Source organism: Rhopalosiphum padi, chromosome 1 (assembly GCF_020882245.1).
Source record: "Rhopalosiphum padi isolate XX-2018 chromosome 1, ASM2088224v1, whole genome shotgun sequence".
Taxonomy (NCBI): domain Eukaryota; kingdom Metazoa; phylum Arthropoda; class Insecta; order Hemiptera; family Aphididae; genus Rhopalosiphum; species Rhopalosiphum padi.
Window position 1 is genome coordinate 39,640,074 of NC_083597.1, and position 17,317 is coordinate 39,657,390.

The 17,317-nt window shown below is 28.3% G+C and overlaps 3 protein-coding genes across 3 annotated transcripts; 1 reads left to right on the forward strand and 2 right to left on the reverse strand.

The window, feature by feature from the left end:
* Positions 1-194: 194 nt before the first annotated feature.
* Positions 195-2,018, reverse strand: LOC132928655 (gonadal protein gdl). The gene is made up of 4 exons (XM_060993471.1): positions 1,775-2,018; positions 1,541-1,701; positions 1,286-1,419; positions 195-433 (listed from the first exon to the last, which is right to left on the reverse strand). The coding sequence occupies exons 1-4, from the start codon at positions 1,861-1,863 to the stop codon at positions 287-289; spliced, it is 531 nt and encodes a 176-aa protein (XP_060849454.1). The 5' UTR covers positions 1,864-2,018; the 3' UTR covers positions 195-286.
* Positions 2,019-2,928: 910 nt separating this feature from the next.
* Positions 2,929-8,916, forward strand: LOC132925736 (uncharacterized). The gene is made up of 4 exons (XM_060990107.1): positions 2,929-2,934; positions 6,770-7,666; positions 7,811-8,857; positions 8,911-8,916. Exons 1-4 carry the CDS (start codon positions 2,929-2,931, stop codon positions 8,914-8,916), a joined length of 1,956 nt encoding a protein of 651 aa, XP_060846090.1.
* A 995-nt stretch (positions 8,917-9,911) lies between these two features.
* On the reverse strand, positions 9,912-15,028 carry LOC132932417 (glycoprotein 3-alpha-L-fucosyltransferase A-like). The gene is made up of 6 exons (XM_060998789.1): positions 14,789-15,028; positions 14,564-14,605; positions 13,582-13,615; positions 13,191-13,501; positions 11,994-12,418; positions 9,912-10,741 (listed from the first exon to the last, which is right to left on the reverse strand). Exons 1-6 carry the CDS (start codon positions 14,906-14,908, stop codon positions 10,435-10,437), a joined length of 1,239 nt encoding a protein of 412 aa, XP_060854772.1. The 5' UTR covers positions 14,909-15,028; the 3' UTR covers positions 9,912-10,434.
* Positions 15,029-17,317: the final 2,289 nt, after the last annotated feature.

Genomic DNA, 17,317 nt, shown 5'->3' on the forward strand with positions numbered 1-17,317 from the left:
TTATCATTGAACTGATTACACTTGCGCACATGTATTGTATACATGAAACACATTTAATTTGTCTATCACATTTCAAGTTAATTTGAAGTATGATATTTTTACTTATTTCTTTTTATTCAATTTTTATTATTATTTATCATTTTTTTTTTTTTTTACTTAATTATTAATTTATTATAATTTGAATATATTATACATATAGGTGGAATTATTATTTTAATAACTTGGTCAATATTTTTTCTTTTTAGTTAAATTACAATTTTTCCTGTACAACATTGTTTTTTTTTTTTTAAACTTCTTCTGGTTTTTTATCAATTTGACTCAATCTTATGATAAAATCACATAAACGTATCTGTACTTGAATACGGCTAGCATCATCTGTGATATCAAATCCTGGTACACCAGCCATGTGTAATGTATTCTGTTGTTCTCGTCGCTGTCAATAAATAATATTTCAATTACTCAAAATGCAATACAACAATAATATATTCTATATCAAAAATTTTCTATTTCACATATACATATTTTTAACAATAGATGGAAAATTCGCTTTACTTTAAAATACAAAATTAAAACTTGTATTATATATTAAATGCCAATTAGTATTAATTTAATAGTTTGTTATAAGTAGAGGCCAGAATTACACGCACAGATAATTGAAAAATATGCATCATAAATTTATATTACTATAAACAACTAAGAACATTAGAACAAATGAAACAAATAAAATTAGGAGTGTTGGGCTTTTCAACATCTAAGTTAATCAACAAAATATTTAAATATATACAAAAAAACATCATTATATGCTTTTAAAACGGTTTAAACAAATAAAATTAACAACATTTGCAGTGTAATCAATAAATTAATACTATTTTTTTTTATTTTTTATCAAACTAGAGAAGTTAAAATTGTATACCGCGTTGACAGTAATGTTTTTCGGCAGTATAGCAGCATTTAAAAATTCCAATTTCCAAAATAAAAACATGAAATTATTTACTAAGATTGTAAAAAGTATATACATTATATGCACTTGTGAAATAGTAACTGTCAACCAGTATGAGTATACCTACCCTATCCAGAGTGTGTATATCAATTATGTGGATTTATGGTTGTCACATACACATAGGCGCCAGGTTTTCAAAAATATATTGGATGCTCATACCAAGTAATCGTGAGGGGCTTTTCCCCTCTCACTACCTATACCTATAAATATTTTCAATGGGTGCTCAAGCACCCATGTACTTGGCGCCTATGCACATACATAAATCAATGTTTCAGACTACATTACCTTTTCGTCAAGTTCTGACACTATTTTCTTATCGAATTCTCGCAAGTTCCTTCTGTGTTCTGCTTGAAGTTTCAGTCTTGTCTCAGTCTTGCCCGGTTCAGCCAAATCCGACTTCAATAGTTTTTGAATGCCAACTTAAACAGAACTGTCGCTCAATAGGCTTTACATTTAAAAGAAATGCAATAAAAATCATGTAGTTGGTCGTGACCAATTGCGCAGTATTGTATGCCTCTGACAATGCGATCACATACTTACCCGAATGTTTGTTGATCATTTCTAACCGTTTTTGAAACATTTGTTTCTCGGTAACATGCTGAATATCAGTCAGTTCTTTCACAATCGAATACAGCGTTTTGTCCAACAGACATTCGGTGAGTTCACATAGAAGTTCGTTGGGTATGCGCTGCTGGTACTTCCTGAAACGAGAACGTACGTTCAGTGTTGCTGAAAAACAGGCAAACCGCAGTACCGCGATCGCTACCAATTTACCTGGGTAACTCTTTGACCATTTTCTGTAACTGTTCGTTGAGGAAATAGAGTCTGGACTGGGTCTCATTTTGGTTGTCCGACGTCGCCATAATGGCGGACACTGGCCGAGTTTCGTCAGAAACGGATAGAAATTAATAATAATTGTTCAAAACCGAATTTCAGTAATTCTACTCGAACATTTTCAACTATTCAAGTCATTCAACTGTGATCGTCGTATATATTATTTATTATTTCGATAAGCTATAATCACAAAACATGTCGTTTGTTGTTGTTGTTATTGTTGCTGATAACATTAACCGGTGAGACGATACGGGAGAACAGCAACACCCGGTGACTATCGGTACCAGGAGCCCATGAAACATTTACTGGGCGGTTGGGGCCTGACGCTGATCGCGAATCGTGTCTGCGGCGGCCATACCGACACTTCATGAAGTCCTGATGACTATTTGAAAGAGTCGGTGCAATAACAAGACAAGTCCATTTTACAAAATGTTGATTTAGATCAATGAACTGAATGAATTGAATTTCTCAGCCGGATTATATTGGAATAAATCGATTTTTTTTTACGAGCTAGTTGTATTCAAATATTTTCAAATAAATTTCAAATTTTAAATGGAAACCGGTGTTTTCGATATCAAATTCAGATAGACTGATTTTTTTTCAAGTCATTTTGACATTTAACCATGGCTCTGAAACCAAAATTGACTAATAAGATTTTTCATTTCAAATTTAATAATTAATACATTTTTACGATTCATTACAATACATAAAACTATTTAAAATTATAAAAAAAGGTATTCAGTTCGTAGTTTTCTATTCAAAAAAATTTCTTTCAAGAAGAAAATTTCTAATTACGCCACTGTTTCATAGTAATATAAAAATGTCATTAATATTAGCATAGATATAATATAATAAAAATAAAAACCTTATTGCCTTATTTATATTCTTTTTTATTAACTATTTCGAGATTTGTATGAAAAGTAATACCATACCAAATTACCAAGTAATGACTTGAAATACTTGAATGGTTATTATTTATATTAGGTAGCCAGTAGGTATTATTATTATTATTTATTAAATTAATAATCTACAATGTGTACATAATTATTATAATGAGACAATGAGTAAATTAACTACCCACTGAAAAGACGATAATGGAAGTATGTAAGTATATCTCTAATTTAAAAAGTAAATACAGTCGAGTCGCGATAATTCGAAGTTGAAAGCAGTCAGGAGATCAAAATTCGCTTCGAGATATGTATTATTCGAGATATCTAACTCAAATTTATATCAATTTTTTATAATTTATTTTCTAGCCTTCTAGCCTCTAGGCCTAGGCCCCAGGGAATAAAAAAAATTGAGTTGTCAAGTTTTTTGAGTTATCGCGACCCGACACCCGACTGTATTACCTATTGGCTATTATATTTAAATATTTAATAATAATTTATATACTCAGTCATTCAGATGTACATAATTAATGAGTTTTTCCATTAGTTGAACAACAGCCATGTTTTTAAGTGGATTTCTGGGATTTTTTTTAGATATACCTATCATAATCAATTTAAAGCTGATCTACAGTTCTACAATCTACCTACAACATATCATTTAATCAGATTTTCTATAACATAATATTATCATTTTATTTGTCGGCTGTCATGTACTCATATAATATCATTAGATTTTACCTTAGTATACCTAAACAAAAAATATTATGATATTGTAGGTAGGTAACTAGGTATACAATTATACAAACAAGTAAATTAAAAAACGAATAATAAATCTATATAATTAATATACCTAATAAAATTAATACAAAAATTGAATACAACGATAATAACATATTTTTATTTTTTTAATTTATAAGTTTATAACCAATGGCAATATTATAATAATAATAATAATAGTTTACGACTGTGTGAACCTAATTTAACTCAATCTACCGAGTGCCGAGTATATGGCTGTTGAGCTGTTTTTATTTTATTTGCATTGTTATTTTTCAATTTTTGTTATTCGGCGGGACGCATACTTACGGCGCTCCGTGTGGCAGACATTCGAAACTCGGAAACCAGTTTTTGGTTAGTAACTCGCTCTATGAGTGTGCAGAAGAACCGAAGCTCTTCGTCATTCGGAACGAATCACCCGAACTAATTATCGTCATTTTATAATTATGTAAAATTATGTTAAAATTACAAAATTAATGACGTTGGAATGTCATTATGTCAACGGGTTCGACCGTGCGTGACCCAACGTGAACACTGTGCGTGAACCGACGTCGCGGAAACCGCGTCGACTGTACCAGGGGCCCAGGAAGATCCAACCTTTTGATGGGATCTTTGCCGACAGTCCGACGCCCGACCGCGGCACTTGGCGGCGGCGCAATTGCTGTTCAAAGTCCGTGACGTTCGTCGCATGCACTCCTGATGTAAATTTCCAATCTTTTACGTGAAATAGTCAATCTGTGACTTATTTGTTAGACTGCTGTTTTTTATTGGATGCATCAAATTGTATTGTATTCTTATAAGAAAACGGATGTAGTAGGTGCTTGGGAATTTATAGGTTCAAAAGTAGAAAATTTCCAGTGTTTACTCGATAATTGGAAATTTATATGCAAAATCAATTTTTGAAAAAAAATCTATTTTGCTATTTTGGTCATTCAAAAATAAACTATGTACGAAATCATTGAACGTTGAAATTCTCACCAAATGTTAATTTTTTATTTATATTTTCTACATAGGTAATATAATCAAAATATTGTTATGCTAATTATACATTAAACAATTAAAATTAAAAATTTTTTTTTTTTTTAGATTAGGAACTGGCCGATTTTTAACTTTGAGAGTCGTTTCGGATAATAAAAAACTGAATCTACTTTGTACTTTTAGACGGGTCCTAATTCCTAGTATTTTAAAAAACAAAAAAAAATAAGGAAAAACGCGAATTCTTACACAAATCCAGTATGCATAATACAATTTTCAAATTACTTGATTTTATTTTAATTATTATTTATAGAAACTTGAAATTTTCCATGTTTTTGTCTATATAAACATTTTTCTATTTCTAAAAATTATTGAAAATTTAGTACAAATTTTTCCTTGATTGCCTTTTGATTCTCATTTCCCAAAATTTGACAATTTTGTTTATTGACGTATTATTATTATTTTTTATTATTTTTTTCACAAAATCATCAGGACGTCGCCTCGTTAAAATACAATAATTATTAACGAATGCTCTTCGTTTTAGTTTTGTCCGCCGGTTTAAGTTCAAATTTCAAAATATACAATATTATATTGATCAATCATATTGATAACTTCATCAATAATAAATAACAGAAAATATAAGAACAAAGCTGCCTACCTATCAACAAAAATTTACTCAGCATTTCAAAAACTGGGTTCTTTACGAAATATTTTATATAATAAATGCAATGTTTTCGGAAAAAATAAATCAACCTACCCAACACTAACTGTAAAATAAATTACTTTAATTGCAATTAAAAAAAAATAGGCCAATGGCTACGTCTTTGCTGTATAATATTGCTAACTTGCTTACTTATGCCAAGGCAAACGGTTCGTATAACATATACGGTATCATTAACGCGAGCACTGTAATCGCAAAAGCGTCCAAGACGAACGCACCCTTATATATAGTGTCGTCCTCGTGTGTCTATATAGTATATACTTTGTCCAGCGGGCAGCGAGAAAACACACCGATTTTGCGTGTTCCCGTGGCCCACACTACATACTTCGATCACCGTAGAAGAACTGGTCTCTTAGGTAGGGTGTCGCGTGGGATTGCGCAAAAGAACCGATTTTCGTTCAGTTTTCTTTCGTTAGTCAGGGTAAATTAGGGTTGATCAGGGTTTGTATAATATACATATATATACAGGGGCGGACTGGCTGGGGGGGAAGGTGGCATTACCCGCCCAGGCCCCCTAGAAATTTTTGTACTTGGGCCTTTCATTTTCAACAATTTAATGTACCTATTTAATTATATTTTTTTTTTATAGCAATATTATTATATGGATTATACCTTTCGCTATTTATTATTTCAACTGTAAAGTGTAAATAATGAAAAATATAATTCTATATTCTATGTAACTATAAATAATATAATAATAATTATAGTAAATTATAGCCTATAGGTTGTTTGGATAACGATAAGAAATTTTTATAAATAACATTTAATAGAAGCATAGACCTAATAACTATGAATAGAAGACTATTATTAGGGAAGATATTGAATTTACGAAACAGAATAAACATTAAATATTTATAAATATTAAATTATAATCCGTTGTCATACAAATACAATCATACTTTAACGCTGTGTCCTACGTAAGACCTGCGAATTAATAATATAATATTACACACATAATATTATATACAGCCATACAGGTAAATATTCAGTTTAATCTATTTTATAATATTAGTTCAATCCTAATCATTTAAAATTGTAAAATACTTCATAAACATTTAAATATATAATATTTCAATAAAATTATTTACTTTAATTTTATCGCACATTTAATTTATTAAATTTTTGTGTATGTTTCGGTTCTTATACATTATTATTTATATTCATAATAAATAATAATAATTTAATAATTATTCTAAAATTCTTATAAATTGTCAACAAGAAAAGACAGAACTAATAACTTTATAACCAATTATATAGAATATCTCTCTAAATTTGTCCGTGTCAATAAATTTTTATCAATTTTTGTTTTTAAAATCAAATAATATCTTAAATGTTAGGTATAAACAAGACTATGAACTATGAAGACAATTTTCGTACTCGTATACATTTATACAATAATAGTTATTACAATAATGACTAATTATTTTTTTAACAAATTATAATATAAATTTAATTAGTATAATTTAAAACAATATTTATTTTTTCCCCTAAAATATAGTATTTACATTTACAGGGATACAATTTAAAATGGATAATAAAATAAAACAAAAAAGTGGTTTTCAAAAAAAAATTGAAAAGCGGGCAGCATTATTATCTGCAGCTGGGTCAGATAGTAAACAACGTAAGTTAGACTTTTTTTCAAAATATTCTTCTAATAAAAATCAAAATGAAAATGTCACCGATATTACTGATCAACCAAATCCAATTGAAAAATCGGCCAATGATAATAATGAACTTCGATCCAATGTAACCTCAGAAAATACTATTAAATCATCATATATATTTCCTATTTTAAGTAGATCAAGTGAACAAGATCAATCAAACGTAATAATTAATGACAATGACATTTTTTCATCATCTGAATCCGAGTCTGAAAAAAAAAGTACAAAAAAACTAATTGAAACCGATTCGAAAATTAGTCTTTTTATTCCTCCTATATTTAGTAGTCACCATCAAGCTAAAGTTGCTTTTGTTGACGCACATCCATGTCAACCTCAGATAAATATACCCTTTAATATTAATAAAGTATATTATAGAAAAATGCCAAATGATAATTTCGTGAATCGAAAATGGGTTTCTTATAATTCAATAACTAGAAAAATTCATTGTTCTTTATGTATGGGGTTTACTCGTCCGGGTAGTACTCCATTTATAGATGGAATCGAAATAAATTTGAAACATCTTTATAGTCAATTAGAAAAACACGAAAGTTCTGTACCTCATGACGACGCCTGTAAGGCATACCTTAATATTACATCTGGACATACAATTACTAATGCGCTATTAAGTCATCGCCAAAAAAGTGTAGAATTAAATAGAGAAATTGTAACTAGAATTATAGATATTTCTTTATTAATCGGTAAACAAGGTTTGGCATTTAGAAGTAAGAGAAATGAAGCCGCTTATAATTTAAGTTTAAATTTAAAACAAGGGAACTTTTTAGAAATTGTGAAACTTGTAGCAAAATATGACCCGGTATTGCAAACACATTTAAATAATTCAATTAAAAAAAGTTTATTAAAAAAAGAAAAAAAACAATTTGGACGTGGTTCATGTGTAACATTTCTATCAAAAACATTTTTAAATAAAATTTTTTCTATAACTGGTAATTTAATAAAGAAACATATCTCAGAAGAAGTTTTATTGGCGGGGCAGTATTCATTAGAAGTTGATTCTTCTCAGGATACGTCGGTAATGGATCAATTGTGTATTTGTCTAAGATATGTTTTGAATGGTAAAATAATTGAGAGAATGATTGCTTTAGTAGAGTCAACCTCTGGAACTGGTGAAGCATTATATAATATTGTGAAAAAAGAATTAGATACATTGAATATCCCTCTAACAAAACTAATTGGGGAATCATTTGATGGTGCTGCCAATATGAGTGGTTCTTATAATGGTCTTCAAGCTCATTTAAAAACAGTTGCACCCGAATCAATTTATACACATTGCCATGCACATGTATTAAATCTAATAGTAACAGACTCTACTTCATGTTGTAAATCTGCTCAAGATCTTTTCAACTTACTACAGAAAACTGCAGTTTTTTTTTCTGATTCATACAAAAGAACTGGAATTTGGAAAAATTATCTTTCAAAAGATCAAACTGGAAATGATAAATTAAGAAAACTTCAAAAGTTAGGAACTACAAGATGGAATAGTAAAGATGCCGCATTAAAATGCATATTTGGTTCTTGGTTTGTGTCTGGTGAAACGAGTGATCGATATAATGTTTTAGTTGAATCTCTGCATTTTCTTGACACTGATTCATCTATAGATTCTAATACATCTTCAGATGCCAGATTCTTGTTAGAAAAATGGACATCTTTTGAATATATACTAACTTCATTTATATTTCTCGAAATTTTCCATTATACCACTCCAGCATCAAAATATCTCCAATCAAAAGAATTAGATTTTATTACTGTCATTAATTTAATTAAGTCTTTATTAAGCGACCTCAAAAAAGGTTCTTCTAAATATAATTTAATTGTTGAAAAAACCATGAATTTTATATCTAGTAAAAATAATTCTGAACATATTAAAAAGCTTAATATAGTCATTGAAGAAACGTTTCCAGATAAACGAAGATCAAAAATTAAAAAAATGCCTGGTGAGCTGGCATCAGACGATATCAGAAATATTTCGAATGTAGAATATTTTAAAGTAAATACACATCGAAGAATTTATGATGTACTTATTACCACGTTTGAAAATAGATTTGAGAAAAATGAAAAACTCTATGATGTATTAAGTATATTAAACCCAAAACGATTTAAAGACTTTGCAAAAAATCCTTTATTAATTAATGATGAAAATTTGACATTTATTGCTCAAAAATCAAATATTGAATCTGGAAACACATTGAAAGAAGAGTTACTACAATTTATATCATTTTATAATCAAAATTGTATTAAAAGTATAACAAATAATACTATAAATACTGAAAATACTTCTGAAAATTCTGCAGAATCAAGTGATGATATAATTGAAAATTCTTGTCAATATACTGAAAATAAAGTTGACTGTTATAGTTGCCCCTCACATTTATTAGAATTTTTATATAAATATAATTTACATACATCATCATTTACAAACTTATATTTGGCATATAAATATATTCTCACTCTATCCTGCACACAAGTGAATTGCGAACGTGCATTTTCAAAATTAAAAATAATAAAAACCAGACTTAGAAGTACAATGAAGGAAGAATTATTAGAGTCTTTAATGTTAATTAGTGTAGAATCTGATGTTATTCCAACTACAAATAAAATTATAGATACAATAGGAAGAAGTTCCACTGTATTAAGTAATTTACTCATTTCTTAAATAATTTAACATATTTATGTATTAAAAAATACTTATTAATTTTGTAATTTTTTTTTTTTTTTTAAATAATACAACATTTATAATAATTTGACTAATAATAAGGAATAATAAAAATTTAAGTACATTTATCTATTGATGTTTTAATATCTTATAAAATATTTTGCCACCTGGGCCTTCAGGTGCTCAGTCCGCCCCTGTATATATAATATATTATATAGTATACAAATATACCATTAATATCATTCCAACTATATTAATTATTATTAATAAAAAATTTATCATTATCAGTACACTGTACACAACATAATATTTTTAAGAAATATTAATAATATTATACAATATGCATGAATTTTCCACCAATAAGTAGATGGTTAAACGGCAACAACGTGTCGCTCGGTGTCAATATCGCGTTCGTAAATCATATTGAACCAAGCTCCTCTGTAGCGCGTCATTAGGATTATTTTAATAATTCTAAAATAAATCATTAAAACACAATCTTTGCTTACAACATTTATTAAACAGTCCTCTTTTTATTAGTTAACGTTTTAACCTAAAACAAATTCCAGCCGATAACGATATATTATTGATCTGACAGTTTATACAATTGTATATAATATATGTTGTATATTTTGTATTTGTTTCGTACATATTTTAGGTATATATTTGAATTATAACATTTATAACAAATAACTATGTACTTACGATCTACCTTTATTATAATATTTACAAGCCCGGCTCAAGACCTACTAGGCGACGTAGGCCCACCGCCCACGCCTAAGGCGGCATTTTACGCACGTTTTGTATGATAGATTTCATGTAGTATTTACATGTAAGGGACGGCAAAACTCAAATTTGCCTAGGTGTGTTTAAACACTTGAGCCAGGCCTGAATATTAATTATAATCAACATATTCAACTGCGACACGTGCCCGGGCCTCTCCACCACTTGTTGATGTCTTTATAGTGTCTGGGCGCGCGTTCCGTGTCGTGGAGCATAGCGCACAACCGGCAGTAAAAACGTGTGTCGTGGATTATCGTGCCCGAGCCCTTCCACTGGAAGTATTCGTTGTAAAGACGGTCGTCGTTGTCTAACAAGTGCAAATAATCGGCCAGCTTTTTTGGCGATTTGAAGTCGTCGACGTGTATGAACGAATTTTTTGGTGCCATCAATTCGTAATCGCTCCGCTTTGGTCCCATGACGATTGGCAACACGTTGTAACTGCGTATATATATAATAAACGTAGAGCTACTTATGAAACGAAAACGTTAAACATAGGTACTATTTTTATAATAAACCCACACACCCTTTAAAAATAAAATGTTGTCTTTGACTTTTAAGAATGTCGAACTTTAAAAAATAAATATAATATTATGAACACTAGTAAACACATTAATTTATTTAAAAAAAACAATTACGCCACAAATCTCAAATATTGAAAAATAGTTTTTTATTCACTAGTTTTTGATGTTTAGAGGAGTGAAGTGATGATAAAGTGAATACTGAAATATTTTTATAAGATAATAAGATACCTTTTTTTCTGCGTATTTAAAGTTTAAAAATTCGAAAAATAAAATACTACTTATTCGATTTAAAGTCAATAAATAGTTACCTAATTAAATTACATTTTTTTGTTCAAATATATATATATAATAAATCTAATTTTAAATAAAGTTTTGAATTTCGAAAAAAATAATAACAATATCGTAATACATTTTTTTCTACTTTGCATATTTGTAGGGGACAATTTATGAACTGAATTGTAGACTATTACTATGTATAGGAAATAGGTATATATAGCATAATAGATATTGTTGAAACGATTGTTTAGACAATTTGTGAGTATCTGAGCTCAGTTATTAATAAAATGTATTTATGGTGAGCTTTTACATTTAATATATACATTTATAACTGATCAGAATAGCAAAATATATGAAAACACCCGGGAATTACAACGACTCACCTAACACTACAGTTCAAAGTGTGCTAAATACAGAATTTTCAGGTTGTTTGTGGGTATACGCAGAGCCGTGCCGTGGGGGGGGGGGCTAAGGGGCATGCCCTGGGCGCAAATCTTAACGGCACGGCTCTGGGTATACGTCATACTTGGATAATCATTTTAACAGATATTATTGAAATAATAAATCTTAGTTATTGACATTAAAATTGCATCATATTTGTACTTATATTGTAAATATAAGTATACAATATACTTTCCTTTATAAATTATTTCTAACTGAAAAAAATGTCACTACTATAAATTTAAAATAATTTCTCTGTAACCCCTCCTTTTAGTAACTGAGAATCGATTGTCAAGTGCATAATATGTTTATCATACACAAGTACATTGATTTCTTCGAGAATTATCAGAAAGAAGAAATTGTAATAAAATCTAGTTATTAAAATGTTTTATGAGATCTAATAATAGAATAATATTATTATATTATAATAATTGATGAACGTTTAAACTCACCTCAGTGCATTCCGGAAAAATTTTTCGGTTACATAATAAACGCAATGTGAGTTTTCAAAAGACAAATAAAATTTATAATCATTTTTTAGCATCTCAAAGCATTCCTCTTCTTTTGTCTTGGGACATTGGAGCGTCCCGCAACCGCCATACACGTCAACCGAAATGTGTTTAGCGAGTTCCTGTACGTAAATCGTACGATTACTATTCGGATTGCAGTTCGAGACGAACCACGCCACTTTCTTAGTTTTATGTTCAGCGTAATTTTTTCCACCGTCCTGAGGCAGAGGCGGATTATATTTCATGAAATATCTATAAGGACGTGGTACATCACTGTCCCAGCGGTAGTTAGCTGTCCAATTGAATACGTGTGCGTCGCTTACGGGCAAAGTGGAATACGGAGCTTCGGTGTTATATAAAATCCAAATCTAAAAAGCATTGAAAACAAAAAAGTATAACGTGCATTGTACTCGTAGTACCAATAAAATCGTATCAATATTATGTATTATATTTTTCATTAATATATTATATTACTGTGTGTTTTATTTAATATCTAATGTCCATGACTCAAAAGCCTCAAACGCATAGGTAAATGTTTTAACCTTTTATTGTAGCTCACACAAATATATTAAATATATATTTATATTTAACTAACCTTTATCCATTTTTACGAGTATTTTCATTTTTATTATATGAATAGGTACATTTGGATAAAAAACGTTGTATAGATCATTCAGTCTATATAGGTATTTTGTAATGCCACTCTTATTACAATTATACATATTATATATACCTATTATAAAGTATAAACCATTAACTATAGTAGCCGGTTCGCCTGGTTGTTATCATTGTATCAACCGTGAAATTACATAAAATTGACTTCATGTTTATTTATGATGATATTTTGAGTTATATATTTAAATCACGTTATTGTGATATATCACTATAATTACTAATTAGTAAAAAGTTGGGGTTTAAAATTGAATCTCAGGTTTATTAAAATGTTAATTAAGAAAAAAATAATATTACTATATTGTGTTACTATAAAGTATAAATGTTACTATAATGTTACCATGACATAATGAATAAGGACTTTAAATATTTAAACTTAAGAATATGACTCATTTGGTAAACGCAAAAGTTAAATTACATTGAACAGAATGGTTTTTTGGTTGACAAGTGTCATAGCAAATTGTTTACCTGTTTGGGTGGCCTCCAGTATTCAGGGGGACTGTAAAAATGCCTGAAAATCACCGCGTCGACTTCCGGACCCAGTGACTTATTTAACGTCAACCAACATTGACTCACGGGACATCCAAAGAACTCACCTTGGTCGAGTTTGGGCACCTCCCATGCAGCGCCGGCGCCGGTATAGATTAAAATCCGTTTGATTGGTGTCTTCAGGTATTTGTAACCCTTAGGCACGTAATACATTTGTTCTATAATTCTGTCACCACGCGGTAATTGTTCCGGCCACACCAATCTTGAACTAGTGAATTTGTTATCGGGACCTATATTTAGTACGACGTTTTATACACGAAATCAAATTATAATATTATGATGTGAACTTTGAGCTTTAATGGTATCTTACAATCTGCATTACTGACAGTTGGGATGGGATCCTGCTGAAAAACAATTTACAAACACTATGATATAAAACATACAATTGAAATAAGCATAATAATAATATGTTAGGTATGAGCATCTTCGAAGAAGATTAAGAGTAACGCCTCTAATATACCTTGTGGATTATATAGCATTTTGAAAATATTGTTAGTTTGTATAGTTAATTTTTCTGTAACTAAACTGTTTCTGTGTACATATTGCCTAATATACGATTTCTTATAGATTATTATTGTATATATTAGTGTTATATACATATTAATTATTAAGCCAATAATAAATTAATTGGTTACATTTTAATATAATATTAAATATTTGTCTTAATTTGTTGCTTGTTACGTGTTTAAAATAGTTTATTAATAATCTCTTAAGCTTAAAGGCTAAGATATTGTGCTCGTATGTATTTTTTCAGTCTAACTAATGCATATTATAGGTCCTATAATATAAATGATAAGAGACCTTATGGTCAAAATAATCCATTTAACTGTTATACTCAAACTTATTATAGTAATTTTACTAACGATCAAATTTAAATACAAGAAATATTATTTAGAGCCTCATATTTTAAGAAATTTATAATTTCATCATTTGTTTCAAAATTAAAATATTAAAAATCATAAGGGATTTTAAGTTTAAACCTTAAGTTTTCACATATCCTATAAAACATCTCTTTAATTACTAATTAATGTGATATTTTTTAAATTTCAATGAAACAAACTTATGAAAAATTTAAAAAAAAAAATCAAATTTCTATAAATAACATCAAAAGGGCTAAACTTTTTTTAAAATCATGTCTAGAAAATGATAATATACGAAATATGTTTGATGGAAAGTTTAAGTTTCTATAACAATAACATTTTTGAATTATTACAACATTCTGAAGTCTTATTTTGGTTAAAAGATCTCGTTTTATCCTTAGTTTTTTTACAATCATTTTGAAAAGTACTTACATGGCAATTTTTACATTCGACCCTTCCTCCATGATTTAAAATCTGAAAATACATAAGTTGAATAATTAAAAATTCCAAAACTAAAAATTTTAAAAATGCATTATTAAAGAATAAAGAGATACCGAAGATCTTCAGCGAATTAACTTGTATAATATAATATTCGGTTAAATACATAGCTATTAATATTATTTTTTTTATACATTTTTTTTAGTTTGAAACACTTACTTTACTGAAATAAACAATGGTCACGAACAATAAAGTTATTAATGCTAATATAAATAATATTATAGTTCTAATTATTAGTAGACGTTTGTTGTAAAACATCGAAAATCTTATCTCCACCATCTTTCAGCTAATATTAAAATGTTAAATATATTTTTAAATTAATTGAGATATAATAATTAATAATTTTCAGTTTTGACACTTAAATTTATAAAACATAAACAACAAACGTTAAACTATATCCTTAATACGAACACGAAATATTATACACGGTTCTATGTAAAACATTGTATAATATAGTAGTCAATATTCAACGACCGACTGAAAATCGTATACCAAATTTAAGTAGAAATTTAGTTTCAATTGGCAGAACACCTGTGTATATTTCTATATATATATGTATACGATGTGAAGCCAAATAATAATGTAATAAATTAGTACCAATTAATACATTAACTATGATAGTATAAATAACTATTTATTTATTGCACATTCAAGCATGTAAAGATAATGAACAGTAAATAAAAATAATAATAATAAGTAAAATAGTATTTCATAAAATGCAACACTACCTAAAACTTACAAGACTTATATACTATAAGTTAAGCTTGTTTTAGGAGAGTTGAGTTAAAATTACAATACACACAAATAACTATAGGAATTATGAATGTATACTTAAAAGTATAAAAACAAAATTATCACTAATGGTATGTACTAAAAACCATGTAACTAAAAATAACATGAATCAAAATAAGGATAAACAAAACAAATTTGCTTCAAAGATTTTCAAATCAGAATTATACAAAATATGATTTTCAAATAATTGATGTGTATTTTATTTAAACTAATGTTAAACTTCCTTCGTGATTTAACTCTTGTTATTAACGGTCGTATTACCACCGGCTAATCACATCGAAGTTATCGCGTTTTATTAATTAAGTCATTAAAAGTTTTCAAAATTGTTCATGGTGCAAGTTAAATTTAATCTATACGCTCTCATTAATTTATCATAAATAGTGTTAAACAGATCCCAAATTTCAAAAAGATTATAAAGGAAAAACGGAAATCTTCAATATCAAACATATCATTTACATATATAATAAATGCAGCAATTCGATTTCACCGAATTTACAAAGCATAATAGATAATCATCCTACTATGATTGAAGAGAATAATTTCATCATTTCACGTATCATAATCATAAATTATAGCAGTTCATCTCTAAACGTTATTATAATTGTTGCGAACATCACTCAGCCTATGTCCCTAACGACTTATTTATTCGCTGCTATACAAGATACAACCATAACATAATTTTGATCAGCTCTCAACAGTTTAAAGTTTAAATTAATTTTTTACCTAACTTCGATGATTCGTCGATAATATTATCATTAAACTTACTAATTTCAATATTTCAACCTGTTTACAGTATTTACTAAAGTGAGCTAGGGTCCTTGTACAAACTTTTTTGGTATATTGTAATGTGAAACCAACCGACACATGAAATTAAATATAATATAATTCGAATAAATATTTAACGATTCGATGTTTAGTAAGATAATAATGGTTTACATTATATAAAAGGAGCTAATAAAGTTGATGTGCAAAATTAATATACTATATTATCCAAAGTACACTATTTTAAATAAATGGTTAACGATTTTGGTATTGATTCAATTAATCGTGTCGAACTCTCAACTATGCTCAGTGTCCAAACTACAAAAATCTACCTACAAGTTACAACACTGATTGTACATGATATTCAATTAATCATGACATTCATAATAACTATAATTAGGAATCTTTGCAATAGAACGTCTCTTGATTCGTGATGTTTACATCGCAGCACACAAATTGTGAGGGTATGATATTTAAAAAAAAATACAGTATAACATTAAGTCGAGTATAATATAATATACCTACTAAATATACATTCGTAGGTCGTTTAATTACATCTATTTCAGTTGTATTTGAATTTCATAAAAATTAAACCACAATAATTTAGGAAGTTAATATTATGTAATCATTTAATATTTTAATTAAACGCAGTACAATAAGTTCAATATCGATATAAATTACAATTTAATACATATTAATATTTAATTATTAGTATTTAGTATACTATAAATAGTAGGTATAGTGGTTCACAAAATTTTTTTTTCACTTATCATACATCACACGTGTAAATTACTACGGATTAGCCGTGTACAAATGTTATCGCCAAAACTAAGTATTCACTATTAAAAATGATACATCAGTTAAACATTATCGTAATTTATTATATATTCATTTTATTTTATTATAGGCATAAAATAATAATAATATGATTATTATTTGACAGCTAAATTACCACGTGGCTGCGGTGTGGGCAACTCCAACATAATAGCTAGTAAAGGTACTACTATAGTTATATCTTATATTATAATTACTTGTGTACATACTACATAGGTACTATAATTCTACAAATTCTAGTTCTACCATGTGGTCTACATATATAATGTACTACCATTCAAGTACTACGTTTTGAGAACC